Below are 15,443 nucleotides of genomic sequence, written 5' to 3'. Positions count from 1 at the left end.
AGACCCTACCTCAAAAAAAAAAACACCTTACAGATGACTTGTGGGCTACGAATATGGGTCGTGTGTGTATGTGTGTGTGTGTGTGTGTGTGTGTGTGTGTGTGTGTGTGTGTGTGTGTGTGTGTGTGTGTATGTATGTGTATGTGTAGGTCTACACACAGGGCCCTGGGTTCTATCCCCAGCACTGTGAAAAGAAAAGAAAAATAAAAGTGAGGAAGGGTTGTGATTGGGATCTAGGATTGATGGAAAATAAATATTTTTTTATAATGTTTTTTTTATTTTTAATTATGTATGAGGGATTTTATGTGCATGTGAGTGCTGCTCATTTAGACCAAGAGTATCAGATACCCTGGAGTTGGAGTTACAGGTGTTGTGAACCATGCTCCAGTCTGCTGCGAAACTAGTACCTGCACTTAACTGCTGGGCCACTCCTCTAAAAAAAAAAAAATTCTCATCCAAAACTTTGACTGGGCATGGATCTGTTGAAAACATTAAGAAAGATAAGCTCAAATAAGCCAAAGCTAGGAAAATCCCCCTCAGTCCTCACTCAGTACAATAACTGTTCCAAATACAGGCTACCCACTCCCCTTCCCCCACAGAGGGTTTCTCTGTATAACAGTCCTGGCTGTCCTGGAACTCACAGAGATCCACCTGCCTCTGCCTCCCAAGTGCTGGGATTAAAGGCGTGCACCACCATCGCCCACCTCCATGCTATTCCCTTCAAATGGATGGGCTTTCAAGAGAACAAACTTCTTTGGTATGGTGGTGCACGCTTTTAACCTCTGCACTCCGAAGGCAAAGACAGGCAGATCTCTGAGTCAAGGCCAATCTTCTCTACGTAGATTCTAGGACAGCTAGGGCCACAGAGAAAGACCCTGTCAGCAGAGGAGAGAAAGGAGAGGGGAAAGTCAGAGGCAAGGGGGGGGGAGGAAGGAGGGAGAGAGACACTGACCAACCTACCAAACCTTGGGAGGTAATTACCACCACAAAACCTGGGACAGGGTGTAAGCACATGCCGGCACCTGCACATCATCGGTGTGCTGCATTTTGTATTATCGAACCATAGAAGAACAAATTACCTGTCTCAATCATCCCAACTGGTCAGCCTTGCTTTCAATCCCACCTTTACGCTCTGCAAACCAAGACATCGCCACAAGGATCGGGTAGGTGCAAAAAAATCAATGCCGCTCCAGAAAACCCTCCAAGTCAAAGGCACAGATGGGGTTGTGTGGATTTTGTTTTTCTGAGATATGAGGGGATGAACCTGGGGCTTCGAAAATGCTAGGCACTCTACCTCTAAAGTACCTTCCATTTTGATTTTGAAACAAGCTCTCTCTACATTGCCTGAGCTGGCTTTGAACTCTAGATGCCTGCCTTAACCTCCCCACGTAGGTGGGATTCCAGGATGCACCACCAGGTCTGGTGGTGTATATTCATTTCCTTAGTTCCCTTCCTTACTGTAGCCTCTCACAGTCAAAGCAGAAGCTTGATCATCTGAGCCATGGGGGCAGAGATTTTATTTATTTATTTATTTATTTATTTATTTATTTATTTACCTACTTACTTTATCTGCCTAGAAGAGAACAACAAACACAGAACCTCTTGAATTTCAACCCTCAGCCCCTGGGTCCTGGCCTAACACCATGGGGCTCCTCTCACCTGCACGGCTAAAAGCATCTGGTAGAAATACAGCTTGCAGGTTGCTTCCTTCAGGCGTTTGTTCCCCACCACCCTGTCAAACAGCTCTCCTCCTTCCATCCTGAAACACAAACAAGCGGGACCTTCATTCGTGGAGGCTCAGCACAAATGAAATAAACTCCTCTAGCCCAGCAAAATGGGGGAGGGGGAGGGGTGTGAGTCAATGAGCCCCACGTGGGAGAGGCCCCGGCCTGGAAGTCCACCACTAAAACACGAGTCGTTTTCATTTTCCCTTCACAGAACTTTTAAAATGAATGAGCTTGGCTGGGCGTGATGGGGTACGCCTTTCATCCCAGCACTCAGGCAGATCTCAGAGAGTTCAAGGCCAGCCTGGTTTGGGCTACATAGCAAGCCCCAGTCTGGCCGTGGATATGTGATACCCTGTCTCAAAATATAAATAAATAAGAATCCTCTTGAGGGCTGGAGAAACAGCTCGGTTGTTAACAGTGTGTATGTACTGTTTGTCCTGTCCAAAAGAAACTCAGGACAAATGGCTAACTGGTGTCTATTAGCATACCAAAGCCTAGGATGGCCTCCGGGCTCTCTCAGTACCCATGGCTCCTCTCAGCTCTTCTTAGCACACCCCCTACCCTAAACTTCTCCAGCTCATGGGCTTCCCTTCCCCCAGCTTCTTTCCTATGTAACCCTGCCTTTTGGGCGATGTGCTCTCTTGGTTCTCCTGGCCCTCTCTCCTCTTCATCTCTCCCTTTTCTCCTGGCCTGGTTCATTCTACTTTCTCTCCCTGCTCTGGACTCTTCCCGATGCCTGTCTGTGCTCTCCCTCTTATCTACAATAAAACCCTTCTCCTCAACCACACCTTGGAGCGGCCCTGTCCTCATTCACTCACTGCTCTTACACACCACACAAATTCACTTCCCAGCACCCATGTCTAACTCACAAGTGCCTGTAACTCCAGGGAACCAAAGCTCACTTACTTCTGACCTCTCTGAGCACTGGAAGTCACATGTACACCCCCACACACTTGAAAATAATAAAAAAGAAATCTTGTAACAAATTAACCTGCTAATAAACCTCATCCACCATCAGATGCCCCAGTTGGAAAAGAGAAAAAGGTGGAACAGAGTAGGCACTGGTGACTTCTTTGGGAACTTTAAAACAACTAATTCCAGCAGGATGGTGGTGGCCCACACCTTTAATCCCACCTACTACGATAATTGATGTCAAAATAAGACATAACTGGTGGTGCATATCTAAACCCCAGCACTCAGGAAGCAAAGGCTGGCACATCAAGAGTTCAAAGAGATCCTGAGCGGCACAAAGAATTTAACACCAAAGTGGGCGACATGAGACTCCATCTCAAAGAATAATAATAGTACTTACTAATCGAGGGTTGAGAATGTAGGGCACTTGCCTACCATGTACAAGACCCCGGGTTTGAGTCCATCCACACAGCAAAACTACTGATGCCCGTAAAGAGCATGGCAGAGTGCAGGCGTTCAGTGAGGCCAGTCATTTCCTTAAAGGACATTTCAACAGTGAAGCAGAAACCCACTGTAACGCGTGGAGCATTAGGAAGGATACGAAGTCCATTCAAGGGAAATGCTGCCAGCAGAATTGGGCTCACAGCAAGGCTGTAACAAGCAGCAGCTAGTGCTGATTATAGTGTTGCTACTATTACTGATTTGTTACCTGGACCTGTGCAGGTGCTGGGAACTGAACCCAAAGCTTCTGGAAGAGCAATCAGTGTTCTTAACCACTGAGCCATGTCCTCAGCCTTTCTAGAGATAGATAAATACACACACACACACACACACACACACACACACACACACACACACAACGTTATTGCTGGGTGTGTATGGTGTTTGTGGGTTAACCACACATGCGACATGGCTTAAACGTAAAGGTCAAAGGACAGCTTAGGGGTCAGTTCTCTCTTTTCTTTTCAGCATGTGGGTCCTACAGATCAGACTCAGGTCCTCAAACCTGGCGGCAGGTCCCTCTCCTCAATGAGCCATCATCGTGCCCTCCCCGTCATAATCAAATGGCCAGTCTCCATGGGCATCATTTGCCGGCTATGAGCACAGCATTCCCTGCCTGACACAACAGCTGCTCCCAGAAACATTTACACAGGAACAGACATGGAACAGACCACTTCCAGAAATGACAAGCAACTGGGGCCCTTGAAGAAACTGAAAGACACTCAAGTGCCACCATGCAATCAGGTCCCGTGAGCCTCAAGAATGGTCCTCACAGGCAGCTTTCTTCAGAGTGATTATAAACTGGACTCACGTTGAATGTCCACATGTGCCAGTGCCCTGTAGGGCTTCCCAACCCTCAAATCATTTAATCCTTTTAGGAAGTCTACATGTTAGGGTACAATTATTACCCCAATGTAAAAACAAGAAAAGGAGACTCAGGGAAGTGAAATGAACTACTCATGGGCGATCAGCTCGTTTTGTAGAAAGTAAAGCTTGTCTGCAGGCCTCAGATACAGGGTCTCAATCCCTTCATAACTGCTGTTAGAAGGGCTTTAGAACTGATACACACACACACACACACACACACACACAAACTTTGTGACCCCACCAACACATTTCCATTTAGAGCCCTAGCATAAGAAAGGCAAGTCTGCACTCAATTCTTTTCTGGCTTATAAGACTTACACAGAAATAAATCAAAAATGTTACTTACTACTTGCTTGGCAGTGGAGATGCATGCCTTTAATCCTAGCACTCAGGAGGCAGAGGCAGGAGGATCTCTATGAGTTTGAGGCCAGCCTGGTCTACAGAATGAGTCCCAGGCAGGCTCCAAAGCTACACTGAAAAACCCTATCTCGAAAAACCAAAACTAAAATAAAACAAAAAGTTACTACTTACAACTCCAGAACAATGTAATAATCTTCTGCATCAAAAACGTCTTTAATCTGGATGATGCATGGCTAAAACAGAGAAGAAAGGAGAAATGAGAAACTCCAAAAAGGAAACCTCAAGACACAGAAATTGAGAGAGGCTTCAGGAGGACAAAGAGCAGGCACTGGGCCCTTGTCACTATGGGAGACAGCGGAATGGGATGTAGCTGACTCCTCATCGAGAACACTCAAGTAACAGCAAGGGGTGATTCATGTGTGCATTTGAGCCTACCTAAGAGTGACAGCGGGTCTTTCCAGCCTTCTTCATCTGTCCGCAAACAGGACTCAAGGAACCTGACAAGTGCCATGAATACGGCAGCAGTAGCTGGGTAGTTCAGGGTAATGAGGAACTGTCACAGCAGGCCTGAGACCCAAAATCCAACCCCAGCACAAGAGTGAAGGAGAAACAGCACACAAGACCAGAGACCAGGAAGGTAATTTGTAATCCCAGCACTTGGGAAGACAAGGAAGGAAAATCAAGAATTCAAGGGCAGCCTCAGCTATAAAACAAGTTCAAGGCCAGCATGGGCAATATGAGACCCTGTCTCAACAACAAAGAAGACGGCTAGAGAGGAAGCCCAATTATACTACCAGATACCAGATTCATCTGGGTCCAGGGCTGGAAGCATGGAGAATGGAGCCCTTTGTGATAATATCCTTCCCATTGTATAAAACCTTTCAAGCATGGCTGACAGCTTATGACCTAGCATCAGCACAGGAGACACAGAACACCGTGGTCAGGGAAGAACAGGTTTAGGTACTCTAGAATGCACACTTCACATTACGATTTTCCATGTTGAAAGCACACCCATTGTGTTTACACAGTGAGAGGGATAAGAAACAGACTGGGTGAGTATCGATCAGCATAGAGGACTGTGATCATGTGAGAATCGGAGAGCCTATAATACTTTCGGGATTGAGATTAAAAAGGGTGGTGAAACCCACTCACCACGGTGTTCTTCCTTCAAAGCAGTCTCAGCATAACTGCTGCTCTGTATGCAGGGGGCCTTCCTGCAGTGAACTGTTATAAGACAGTCAGTGGAGACCCCACTGCCTCCCAACATGGAAGACCTTGGAAACACTGCTGAGTGCTAAGGCAAGACTTCCATTTTAATAAGGCTCAAAAGAATCAGTAAAGTACTTCAGGAGACAGGATGTGTGTAGTGGTTTGTTTATTTAATTACATGGGTCTGTCTGTCTGTCTGTCTGTATCTATGCATGCCATGGAGCATGTGTGGAAGTCAGGGGAGAACTTGTGGGAGCTGATTTTCTCCTCCCTCCCTGTAGTTCCTAGGGATCAATCTCAGATGGTCAGACTTGGTAGCAAATGTCTTAAACCTCTGAGTCATTTTGCCAGCACCGAATGTGTTTTAAAAAAAAAAAAAAAAACACAAACAAAACTGGCAAAGCAGGCTGCAGCAGGAAGATTGCTTGAGCCAGGAATCAGAGCCTTAGCCTGGCCAATTCAGCCAGTTCCTGTCGAAAGGAACAAAAACAAACTCCACTCAAGAAGCAGAGATGGAAGGATCACGTGAATCGCACAGAATTCCCAGACCAGCCAGGGCAACAGAGCAGGGCTGTCTCCAAACAACAAAAAAGAAATGGAAGAGTGGGGGAGGACGGAGGTGAGGGGGGAGAAAAGGCAGAAGGAAGGGAAAAGGAAAGGAAAGAGAGAGCAGGGAAGGAAAAGAGGAGAGGAAGAAGTTGCAGATGAAGTGGAGGACAGCCAAGCAGGGAGGCGGCCATTGAGTTGTAAATAGAGCTTCGAGTTCTTGGAGGGAATGTAAGGAGGTGAAAGAGAAAGAAATTCTTTTGTTTGGAGGTTAAAAAGTGAGAATAAGAAAACCACTAGCTGGACAGGCAAGATTTGAGTCAAGTTTAACTCCAGCACCTACAAACTAAAGACACTGAAAAAAATCGCAAAAGCAGAGACAAGATCAGACCGGTACACTACAGCCCTTCTCGTCTTCCTGTGACTTCCACAGACACACACTCATCCTGACAGAAGAGGTAAGGACCATCTATACCCAGCAAGACTCCCCACACCAATGAATCAGACAGTACGACGGGACTCCACTTATGTGTTGCATACCATAGATTTAACTAGATTACTCCAAATAAAAGGTATATTAAAGGGTCAAAATTTCAGGTAAAATTAACCTCATTAAAACTTCTTCTTTTTTTTTTTTTTTTTGCAAATATGATCACTAATCTCTATAAGATTTTGGTCAAGATCTCAGCAAAAATAGTATTAAATCATGAGGTTATAAAGCCTTTACAGAGGACTGCATTCTCAAAATCTTGAAATAAAAACTCTCGCAAAGTAAAAAAAAAAAGAGCTGGGTCACGTGTGCGTTCACATACATCCGAAGGAGCCCAAGTTAACATGAGACTCCTACAGAAACGTTCTGTACATGTCCCATATTTTGAGATGAGTTTCTATGAGTAATAGCAATACTTACGTGATTCAGTTTTTTCAAAATTTCTATTTCAGTTTCAACACTGGGAGCCGTGTCCTAAATAGGATAACATTAGAGTTCAATGACAATAATAATTGTAATGGTTAGTATCTTAACAACATATTTACAATTAAACTTAATTAAGTAAAGGCCATCTGAGTTACAGCCTAGCCTCTGTTCATAGAGTACACAAATAAATAGATAAAATATGTAAACTACAGTTATGTAAAACAGACTCTGGCTAAGAAGACCAGACTTAAAAGTTTTTTAAATATCTATTTTCTTTATTTTTTTATTTTTATTTTATGCACATTGGTGGTTTGCCTGCATGTATGTCTGTGTGAGGGTGTCGGGTCCCCTGGAACTGGGATTATAGACAGTTGTGAGCTGCCATGTGGGTGCTGAGAATTGAACCCAGGACCTCTGGAAGAAAAGCCAGTGCTCTTAACCACTGAGCCAACTCTCCAGCCCCCTAGATTTAAATGTTTTAAATCCAGCCTTTCCTCTCAGCTCTCACACTCATTACTATAGCGCAGGGTTGGGGTAGGGGCAGGGGGGTCCTATTAATTGAGAGCAATTAAGAAGTAAAGATTGGCCCTAAGTTTTTAATCAATCTAGTAGATATGCTTTTCTCTACTAAATGGGAAGCAAATCATGGGGGTGAACAATCCATAACAAAGCGAACACAGACAGGAAATTCCTCTTGCCATGTAAGAATAGAATTATCTAGGGAAAAACAATTTGAAGAATGTTAAAGCCAGAAACAGCTGGCTGGGGAGGAAGAAGTGACTGGGTCCTGCCTATTACTTACTTTGTCAGCTTATGTGTGGGAAAAAACAACGCATTTAGCTACTGCCCTCATTTAGTAAGTGTGGGTAGAAAAAGGGATAAACAGCTGCTACATAAAAATAATTTACATTTAAAAAATCTGCAACTGAAAATTGGAAATGTTTTCTCAGTGGTACAGTACTTCTCCAGCACTCATAAATCCCTGAATTTCATAAAAATAGGTCTCTAAACTAGGTGGTGGTGGCCACATTTGACCCCAGCACTTGGGAGGCAGATGCAGGCAGATCTGAGTTTGAGGCCAACCTGGTCTACAAAGTGAGTCCCAGGACAGACAAGACTGTTAAACAGAGAAACCCTATCTTGGGGGGAAAAAAAAATTGTGTTTCTATAACTAACTCACAGTCATTGCCACAACACCCAAAAGAGCAAAGAATTTGGAGTTACCATAACAACCAAACAGAGAATTATTATCTGCATAAATTATGAGGAAGTTGGGACCACTGCTTCTCAGTGATGTCTTTGAGAATCTATTTAAATCTGTCTGATAATATCCAGAACTTTTGTATAGTGTTCAACTCACACCTCAGAAGCGAATCTCATCAGGCAAATGCTAACCAACTCTTTGGAAAACACATGAGACCTTACAGAGCCAATGAGATCAGCAGGGCGTAGGGAAACAAACTGTTACTGTCCTTTGCAGTCAGAGGAACTTTACGATCAAACTGAGTCAAAATTACTTACAAGTCAATTAGTGAGTTAATAAGCTACCTCAGTCAGGAGTGGGAGTACATGCCTATAATCCTAGCACTCCATAGGAGCCATAGGTGACATCTTCTAGGCCAATCTCACCACCTGATGAGTTCTAAGTGGTGCTATGTGAGAGCCCTATCTCAAAAAAAAAAAAAAAAAAAGTTTTTGGAGTAAAAAAGTATTCACCATAACTTGGAGAATGAGTCAAAATGATACACTGTAGGTAATAAGAATTTGATACTTTAACAGATACTTTCAAAATCAGTGTTCAGAGTAAAGTGCAGCAGGACGAGCTGTCCACACCTTTGATCCCAGCACTCTAGAAGCAAAGGCAGGCGGATCTCTGAGATCGAGGCCAGCCTGGTCTACAGAGTGAGTTCTAGGACAGGCTCCAAAGCTACACAGAGAAACCTTGTCGTAAAAAAAACAAACAAAAAAAAAAACAAAGTACCAGAACTAAGCCATCCAATCTTCCTGAGACTGAGCCATACTCCAGGGTTACTGGAGGAAGTTATGAAGACGTGAAGACCCAGGGGGCTGCAAACACAGGTACTTACTGCTTCTCTTGATGAGCCAAGAGCAAACTTCCGCTTGCTGATGATCTTTATGGCTACTTTCTTACATGTTCTCCTCTCAAAAGCCATTTTTACCTCCCCACAAGCACCACTAATGGGAAAAACACAGACAGTGACTTCTCAGGATGATTTCTGTCATGAAACCCACCCGGTCCAAATCTGCCTTGACTATAAGTCAAAGATGGGGCTGAGGAGGTTGCGCGGGTGGGTAACGTGCTTGTCATGCAAGTGTGAGAATCTGAGTTCAAATATCCAGAACCCATGTAAACCAGGCATCCTAGCACGCATCTGTAACCCAGGCTCCACACAGCAAGACTGAAGGCAGAAGCTTGTGGGTCGGCCTGCCTGGCATGCACAGCAGCAAACAGGGACCCTGTCTCAAGGTAGAAAGCCAAGGACCAACACACAAGGTTGGTCTCCACACAAATTCTGTGGCACACACACTCCCAGACTTCACACACACACACACACACACACACAGAGGAAACTAAGAATTGTCCATGCAACACTTTTTTCATTGTCCCTGTGTTCAAAGGACACACTGAAAGTTCAACAGAGTAAACTGTCAAGAGCACAGTTAGATGCAGAGCACCCAGCAACACTGAGTTTGGAGTGACTTCAATCTAAATCACAGCCTTGATCATGAAATTCACAGAAAAACACTATGGAAAAAGAGAATTTACTTTCTCTAGAGGTGAGAGAAATATCAAAGAGTCTTCCTGACCAAAGTTGAGTACCCATGCCAGGAGTATCACACAACTGTAATTCAAGAGCGGAGAAGAGAGACAGGAGATCAGCCAACCAAGACCAACTTGGGTCCACAGAATTCACCCAGGCCTGAACTGAAGAAAGAGAAAGCCCAAACCAATTACCAACAAACAATTTGCACACACAGTTAGAAGCATGAACTGCACCCTACACTATATCCAAAAGTACATGATTACTCTGCACGCAGCAGCATCCCTCAAAGATTTCAGACTCACTGGGTACTACCAAGGGCAGAGAAACGGCCACACAGAACAGTATGCAGCCCACTGTGACCCCCAGTAAATCTGTTCTGCAAAGTGAGATCCATCCTAGGAACGATTACTGTAGTACAAGCCATATACTACCTGTCTGTAGTGGGCTTTGATCCTGACGGGTTTTGAGTATCAGAGAGGCTTCACATCTTTTTTAATGTGTTGAGTACAGACAACATAAAATCTACCATTAAAATCATTTTCAAGTGTAGAATGCAATCACAGTAAGTACATTCACAATGTCCTGCAACTGCTACCATCTAGTTCCAATTAAGAAAACACCATATTACCTTGCCCCTAGCAACCACTAATTAGCTTTCTAAAAATTATCTGATATTTCATGGACATTCATATTGCTTTCATTTAGCTTAATGTTCTAAAAGCTCACCCATGTTATAGCAGCAATCAGTACCTCTTTTATTATTTGAAACTGGATCCTACTACGTTGGTTTGGACTTAACCTTTCTAGAAGCTGGAAGATCCTGTGACAGCACCTAGCTACCTGTTTATTTCCTTTTATCCCCCTTTGAGACAAAAGTCTTAGGAAGCTCAGCTGTCCTCAAATGACTATTATGCCAAAGGATATAATAACTTTGAACTCCCAATCCTCCAGCTAAATTTGTGTTAAGTTGTAGAATGCCAAGTATGTCCCACCCTGCCAGGCTGTCTTTTTCTGTTAGGGACTGAACTAAACATTTTACACTAAATTGCATGCCTACCTTAGAAGGGTAGGGGTTGACAAGACGGCTCAGCAAACAGAAGAGATTGCCCCATAAGCTGGCTAGGTTTTTTGTCAACTTGACAACATCGAGGATCACCTGCTAAGAGGGACTCTCAATTGAAAAAATGCCTCCATTAGATTGTCCCATAGATAAGGACATTAACTTGACTAATGTGGGAGGGCCCGGCCTACTATGTGCAGTACTATTCCTGGGCAGGCAGATCTAGGATGTTAAGAAAGCAGAATGAGCCGGGCAGTGGTGGCGCACGCCTTTAATCACAGCACGCAAGAGGCAGAGGCAGGCGGATCTCTGTGAGTTCGAGGCCAGCCTGGGCCATAGAGTGAGATCCAGAACAGGCACCAAAGCTAAACAGAGAAACCATGTCTCAAAGAGAAAAAAAAAAAAAAAAAGAAAGAAAGAAAGGAAGGAAGGAAGGAAGGAAGGAAGGAAGGAAGGAAGGAAGGAAGGAAGAAAGGAAGAAAGAAAGAAAGCAGAATGATGAAGCCATGGAAATTGAGTCAGTAAACAACATTCCTTCATGGTTCCGCTTCAGTTCCTGCCCTCGAAAGATTGGGCTGTGATCAGAACATGGAAGCCAAATAACCCCTTCCCTCTTTTGGTCACAGTTTTTATCGAAGCAAAGTAGGAGAGAAAAGGTACCAGGAGTGGGGGTACTGCTGTGATGGATGTCACCATGTTGTTTGGGGGAAGGATTATAGGATTTTGCAGCTCTAGGCTGGAAAAGCCACTGAGTGCTCAGAGATTAGCGGGTTGTTCTGTAGAGAATGGAAAATGGTGCTGAGAGAAATGCAAATAGGGGTCTGGTCTGTAAAGTTTCAGAGGGAAAATTTAAGTCCCTTAAAGACTCTATCAGAGCTATCTGTGTGATAGTTTCAATTAAGATTTTGTGAAAGTGAGGCTGGGCGATGGTGGTGCATGCCTTTAATCCCAGCACTCGGGAGGCAGAGCTAGGTGGATCTCTGTGAGGTCGAGGCCAGCCTGGGCTACCAAGTGAGTCCCAGGAAAGGTGCAAAGTTACACAGAGAAACCCTGTCTCGAAAAACCAAAAAAAAAAAAAAAAATCATCTGTGATTAATAAGACACCAGCGACCAGCGTCATCAAGGTGAAATCTTCTGGGTCAGCACACAGAAACTGCAGTCCAGAAAGGGTCCAAAGCTGCATCTCATGCTGGACATCAATAATGTGTAATAATGTGTAACTTTATAATGTGTAAAGAGTCTCCCATAAGATACTAGTTTTGTAGGCATGAAAGGGCCACGGAAAGCAGCTGAGGCTTGGCACTGTGTGGCCGAGTTGGGGTATCCCTGGAGAGTCCATGAGGCCCCGGTAAAGACGCAGGCTCAGGTGCAGTTGGAGACCTCGGCATAATGGAGATGCCTGGACTGAGGGATGACCACCGAGGACAGCAACAGGTGTGGAGCCAGCCTGAGACTACAAGATAAGCTATGTGTGCCATAGAGGGCACAGTGGGAGAGGCAGAGCTGCTCGAGAATTCTGTAGTCCAAACGATCATGAGTGGACACTGAGCTATGTACACCACTGGAATTTGATTTTGCTCTGATCTGACTCTAACCCTGGGTCCTTCTTAAAATAACACTTATTTTTGTTGTAGTTGTTATTTTATAAGAGCCCACAGTGAAGAGACTTTGGATATTTTTAATGAAAACTTGAACTTATAAATCGCTGTTTTTGTTTTTTTCATTTTATGTGTGTGGGTGTTTTTCCTACACAGATGTCTGTGCCACACTTGTGTGCAGTACACCAGAGACTAGAAGATATCGGATCCCCTGGAATTAGAGTTACAGGCAGTTAGGAGACATCACGTAGGTACTGGGAATCAAACTTAGGTTCTCTTGAAGAGCAACCAGTGTTCTTAGTTGCAAGGCAGCTCTCCAGTTCCAAACTGTTGGACTTTTTATTTATTTATTTTTATTCTGTGTGTTCTGCCTGCATGTTTGTCTGTGTGAGGGTGTCAGATCTTGGAGTTACAGACAGTTGTGAGCTGCCATGTGGAGGCTGGAAGAGCAATCAGTGCTCTTAACTGCTGAGCCATCTCTCCAGTCCCCTTGTTGAACTTTTAAAAAGACCCAGTCTTGGCCGGGTGGTGGTGGCACATGCCTTTAATCCCAGAACTCAGGAGGCAGAGCCAGGTGGATCTCTGTGAGTTTGAGGCCAGCCTGGGCTACCAAGTGAGTCCCAGGAAAGGCACAAAGCTACACAGAGAAACCCTATCTTGGGGGTGGGGGGATGGGGGGCACGGGGGGATGGGATGGACCCAGTCTTAAAAAAATTTAGATGATGCTTCACACTGTGACGTTAATTTTTGTTTGTTTTTTGAGACATGGTCTCTCTACATAGCCCTGGCTGTCCTGGAACTCACTATATAGACCAGGCTGTCCTCAAATTCACAAAGAACCACTTGCCTCTATCTCCCAAGTACTAGATTTAAAGACATGCATCACCACCCCCAGCCCATGACATTAATAGTTATGTGACATCTTGGGGACAAACAAGAAAGGAAAGGTTATGGTTCGATGGTAACATGTTTGAATGTCAAGTCGACAAGGAATCAATTATACTAGGTTTTGTTGTTGTTTTTGTTTTTTGTCAACTTGACACAAGCTAGGATCATCTCGGAAGAAGGAACCCCAATAGAAATAAAAATATCTCCATCGACTGGCTTGTACACAGCCTGTGGGAAATATTCTTGATTAATGATTGATGCTAAACCCACTGTACACAGTCTTACCCCTGGGGATGTGGTCCTGGATTATAGAAAAAGCCAGGTTGAGCAAGCCTTTGGGAGCAGGCCAGTGAGCAGCGTTCCTCCATGGTCTCTGCTTCAGTTCCTGTCTCTAGGTTCCTGCCTTGGTTCCCTCAATGATGAACTGTGATCAGGACATGAGAGCCAAACAAGCCCTCTCCTCTCCAAGCTGCTTGTGATTATGATGCTTATCACAGCAACAGAAAGCAAAGTAGGGCTCCAGACAAGCTGAGTGACCAGATCAATCTCTGGAATCTATGGCAGAAGGAGAAAACTCCTGAAAGTTCTCCTGAGTACCACATGCACACTATGGTACACAGGTCACAAGTACCTCACACTTAAATACACACACACACACACTCTCTTCACACACATCATATTCACTCACACATACATTATACACTCACACCTACCCACACTCACACACACAACACAATCTCATACACGCCTCACACATCATGTACTCACACATACATTATAATACTCCCACCTACACTTACACACACACACCATACACACAGACACTCTTCACACACATATCACATCACACTCACACGTACATGAATACACTCACACCTACCCACACTCACACCTACCACACTCACACACAACACATACAATCTCATACACACACACACACACACACACACACACCTCACACTCATCACAAATCATATACTCATACATATATGATAATGTTCTCATCTACACACCCACACCCACATATACACACAAAAGTAATGAAATAATTTTTAATTGACAATAAATATACTGGACACGATAGCTCATGCCTGTAACCCCCAGGAGCTGAGACAGGAGAACTGCCCATGAGTTTGAGGGCCACCTAGGCTACATTGTGAGTTCACGCCAGTCTAAACTATGGAGTGAGTCCCTGTCTCAAAAAAAAAAAAAAAAAAAGCAAAAAACTTAATTAGTTAATTAATTAAATGGTTTGGGGATAAGGCTCAAAAGGCTCAGTAGTCTAGCACTTTACCAAACATGCAGAGAATCTTGGATTTGAACACTAGCATTACTAAACAAACAAACAAAGCAAGGCCAGGCCAGCAAGATGACTGAGCAGGTAATGACATCTGCCCTCAAGCATGAGGACATGAATTCAATCCCCCTGGTAGGAGAACTAAGCCCTCTGGCCTCCACATACTCACTGTGGCATGAGTGCCCACACACACATACAAATACATGTGAATGTTCCATGAATCACAGGTTATTAAAAACTGCTTCTCAAAAGTCATCAGTAGCTGGGCATGGTGAGGCAGGCTTGGAATCCTGAGTGGAGAGGTAGAGGCAAGAGGATCAGGAGTTCAGGACCGTCCTTGACTGCATAGTGATGTTGAAGCCAGTGTAAGCTACATGAAAAAAATAACCCAGCCAGGAATGGTGGTGCCTGCCTTTAATCCAACCCCTTGGGAGGCAGAAGCAAGAGAATCTCTGCAATTTCTAGGTCAGTCAACACAACAAAGTGACACCCTATCTCAAATATTACTTAATTAAAGTAAAATAAAGAGCTGGGAAGACAGTTCAGTCTATAAAATGTTTGCTACACAAACGTAAGGACCTGAGTTTGGACCCCAGCACCTACATAAACAGCTTGTCTCTAATCCCAGTGCTGGGGAAGTAAAGACAGGGACATCTTAGGGGCTTGCTAGCCAGCAAGGTAAACTGAGTCAGTGAGCTCCAGGTTCAGTGAGATACAAAATATAAAGTGGAAAATCACTTAAGAAAATACTGACCTCAGGACTCATAAGCAACCATC

The 15,443-nt window shown here is 44.3% G+C and overlaps 1 protein-coding gene across 5 annotated transcripts in view; it reads right to left on the bottom strand.

Moving 5' to 3' along the window:
• The window catches only part of Chek2 (checkpoint kinase 2), a 52,036-nt gene that overhangs the window by 12,515 nt on the left and 24,078 nt on the right, over positions 1-15,443 (bottom strand). For all 5 annotated transcript variants that reach the window (XR_006067423.1, XM_042267766.2, XM_042267767.2 and 2 more), the window contains 4 exons: positions 9,125-9,233; positions 7,032-7,085; positions 4,538-4,599; positions 1,659-1,758 (listed from right to left, as the gene is read on the bottom strand). Coding sequence is in view for 4 of the 5 variants with exons in the window: in XM_042267766.2 (XP_042123700.1) it covers positions 1,659-1,758; positions 4,538-4,599; positions 7,032-7,085; positions 9,125-9,233 (325 nt within the window). In the remaining variant the exon portion in view is untranslated. The remainder of the gene's footprint in view (positions 1-1,658; positions 1,759-4,537; positions 4,600-7,031; positions 7,086-9,124; positions 9,234-15,443) is intronic.

This window comes from Peromyscus maniculatus, chromosome 23 (assembly GCF_049852395.1).
Source record: "Peromyscus maniculatus bairdii isolate BWxNUB_F1_BW_parent chromosome 23, HU_Pman_BW_mat_3.1, whole genome shotgun sequence".
NCBI lineage: Eukaryota > Metazoa > Chordata > Mammalia > Rodentia > Cricetidae > Peromyscus > Peromyscus maniculatus.
This window is presented reverse-complemented; position numbering and strand designations above follow the sequence as displayed.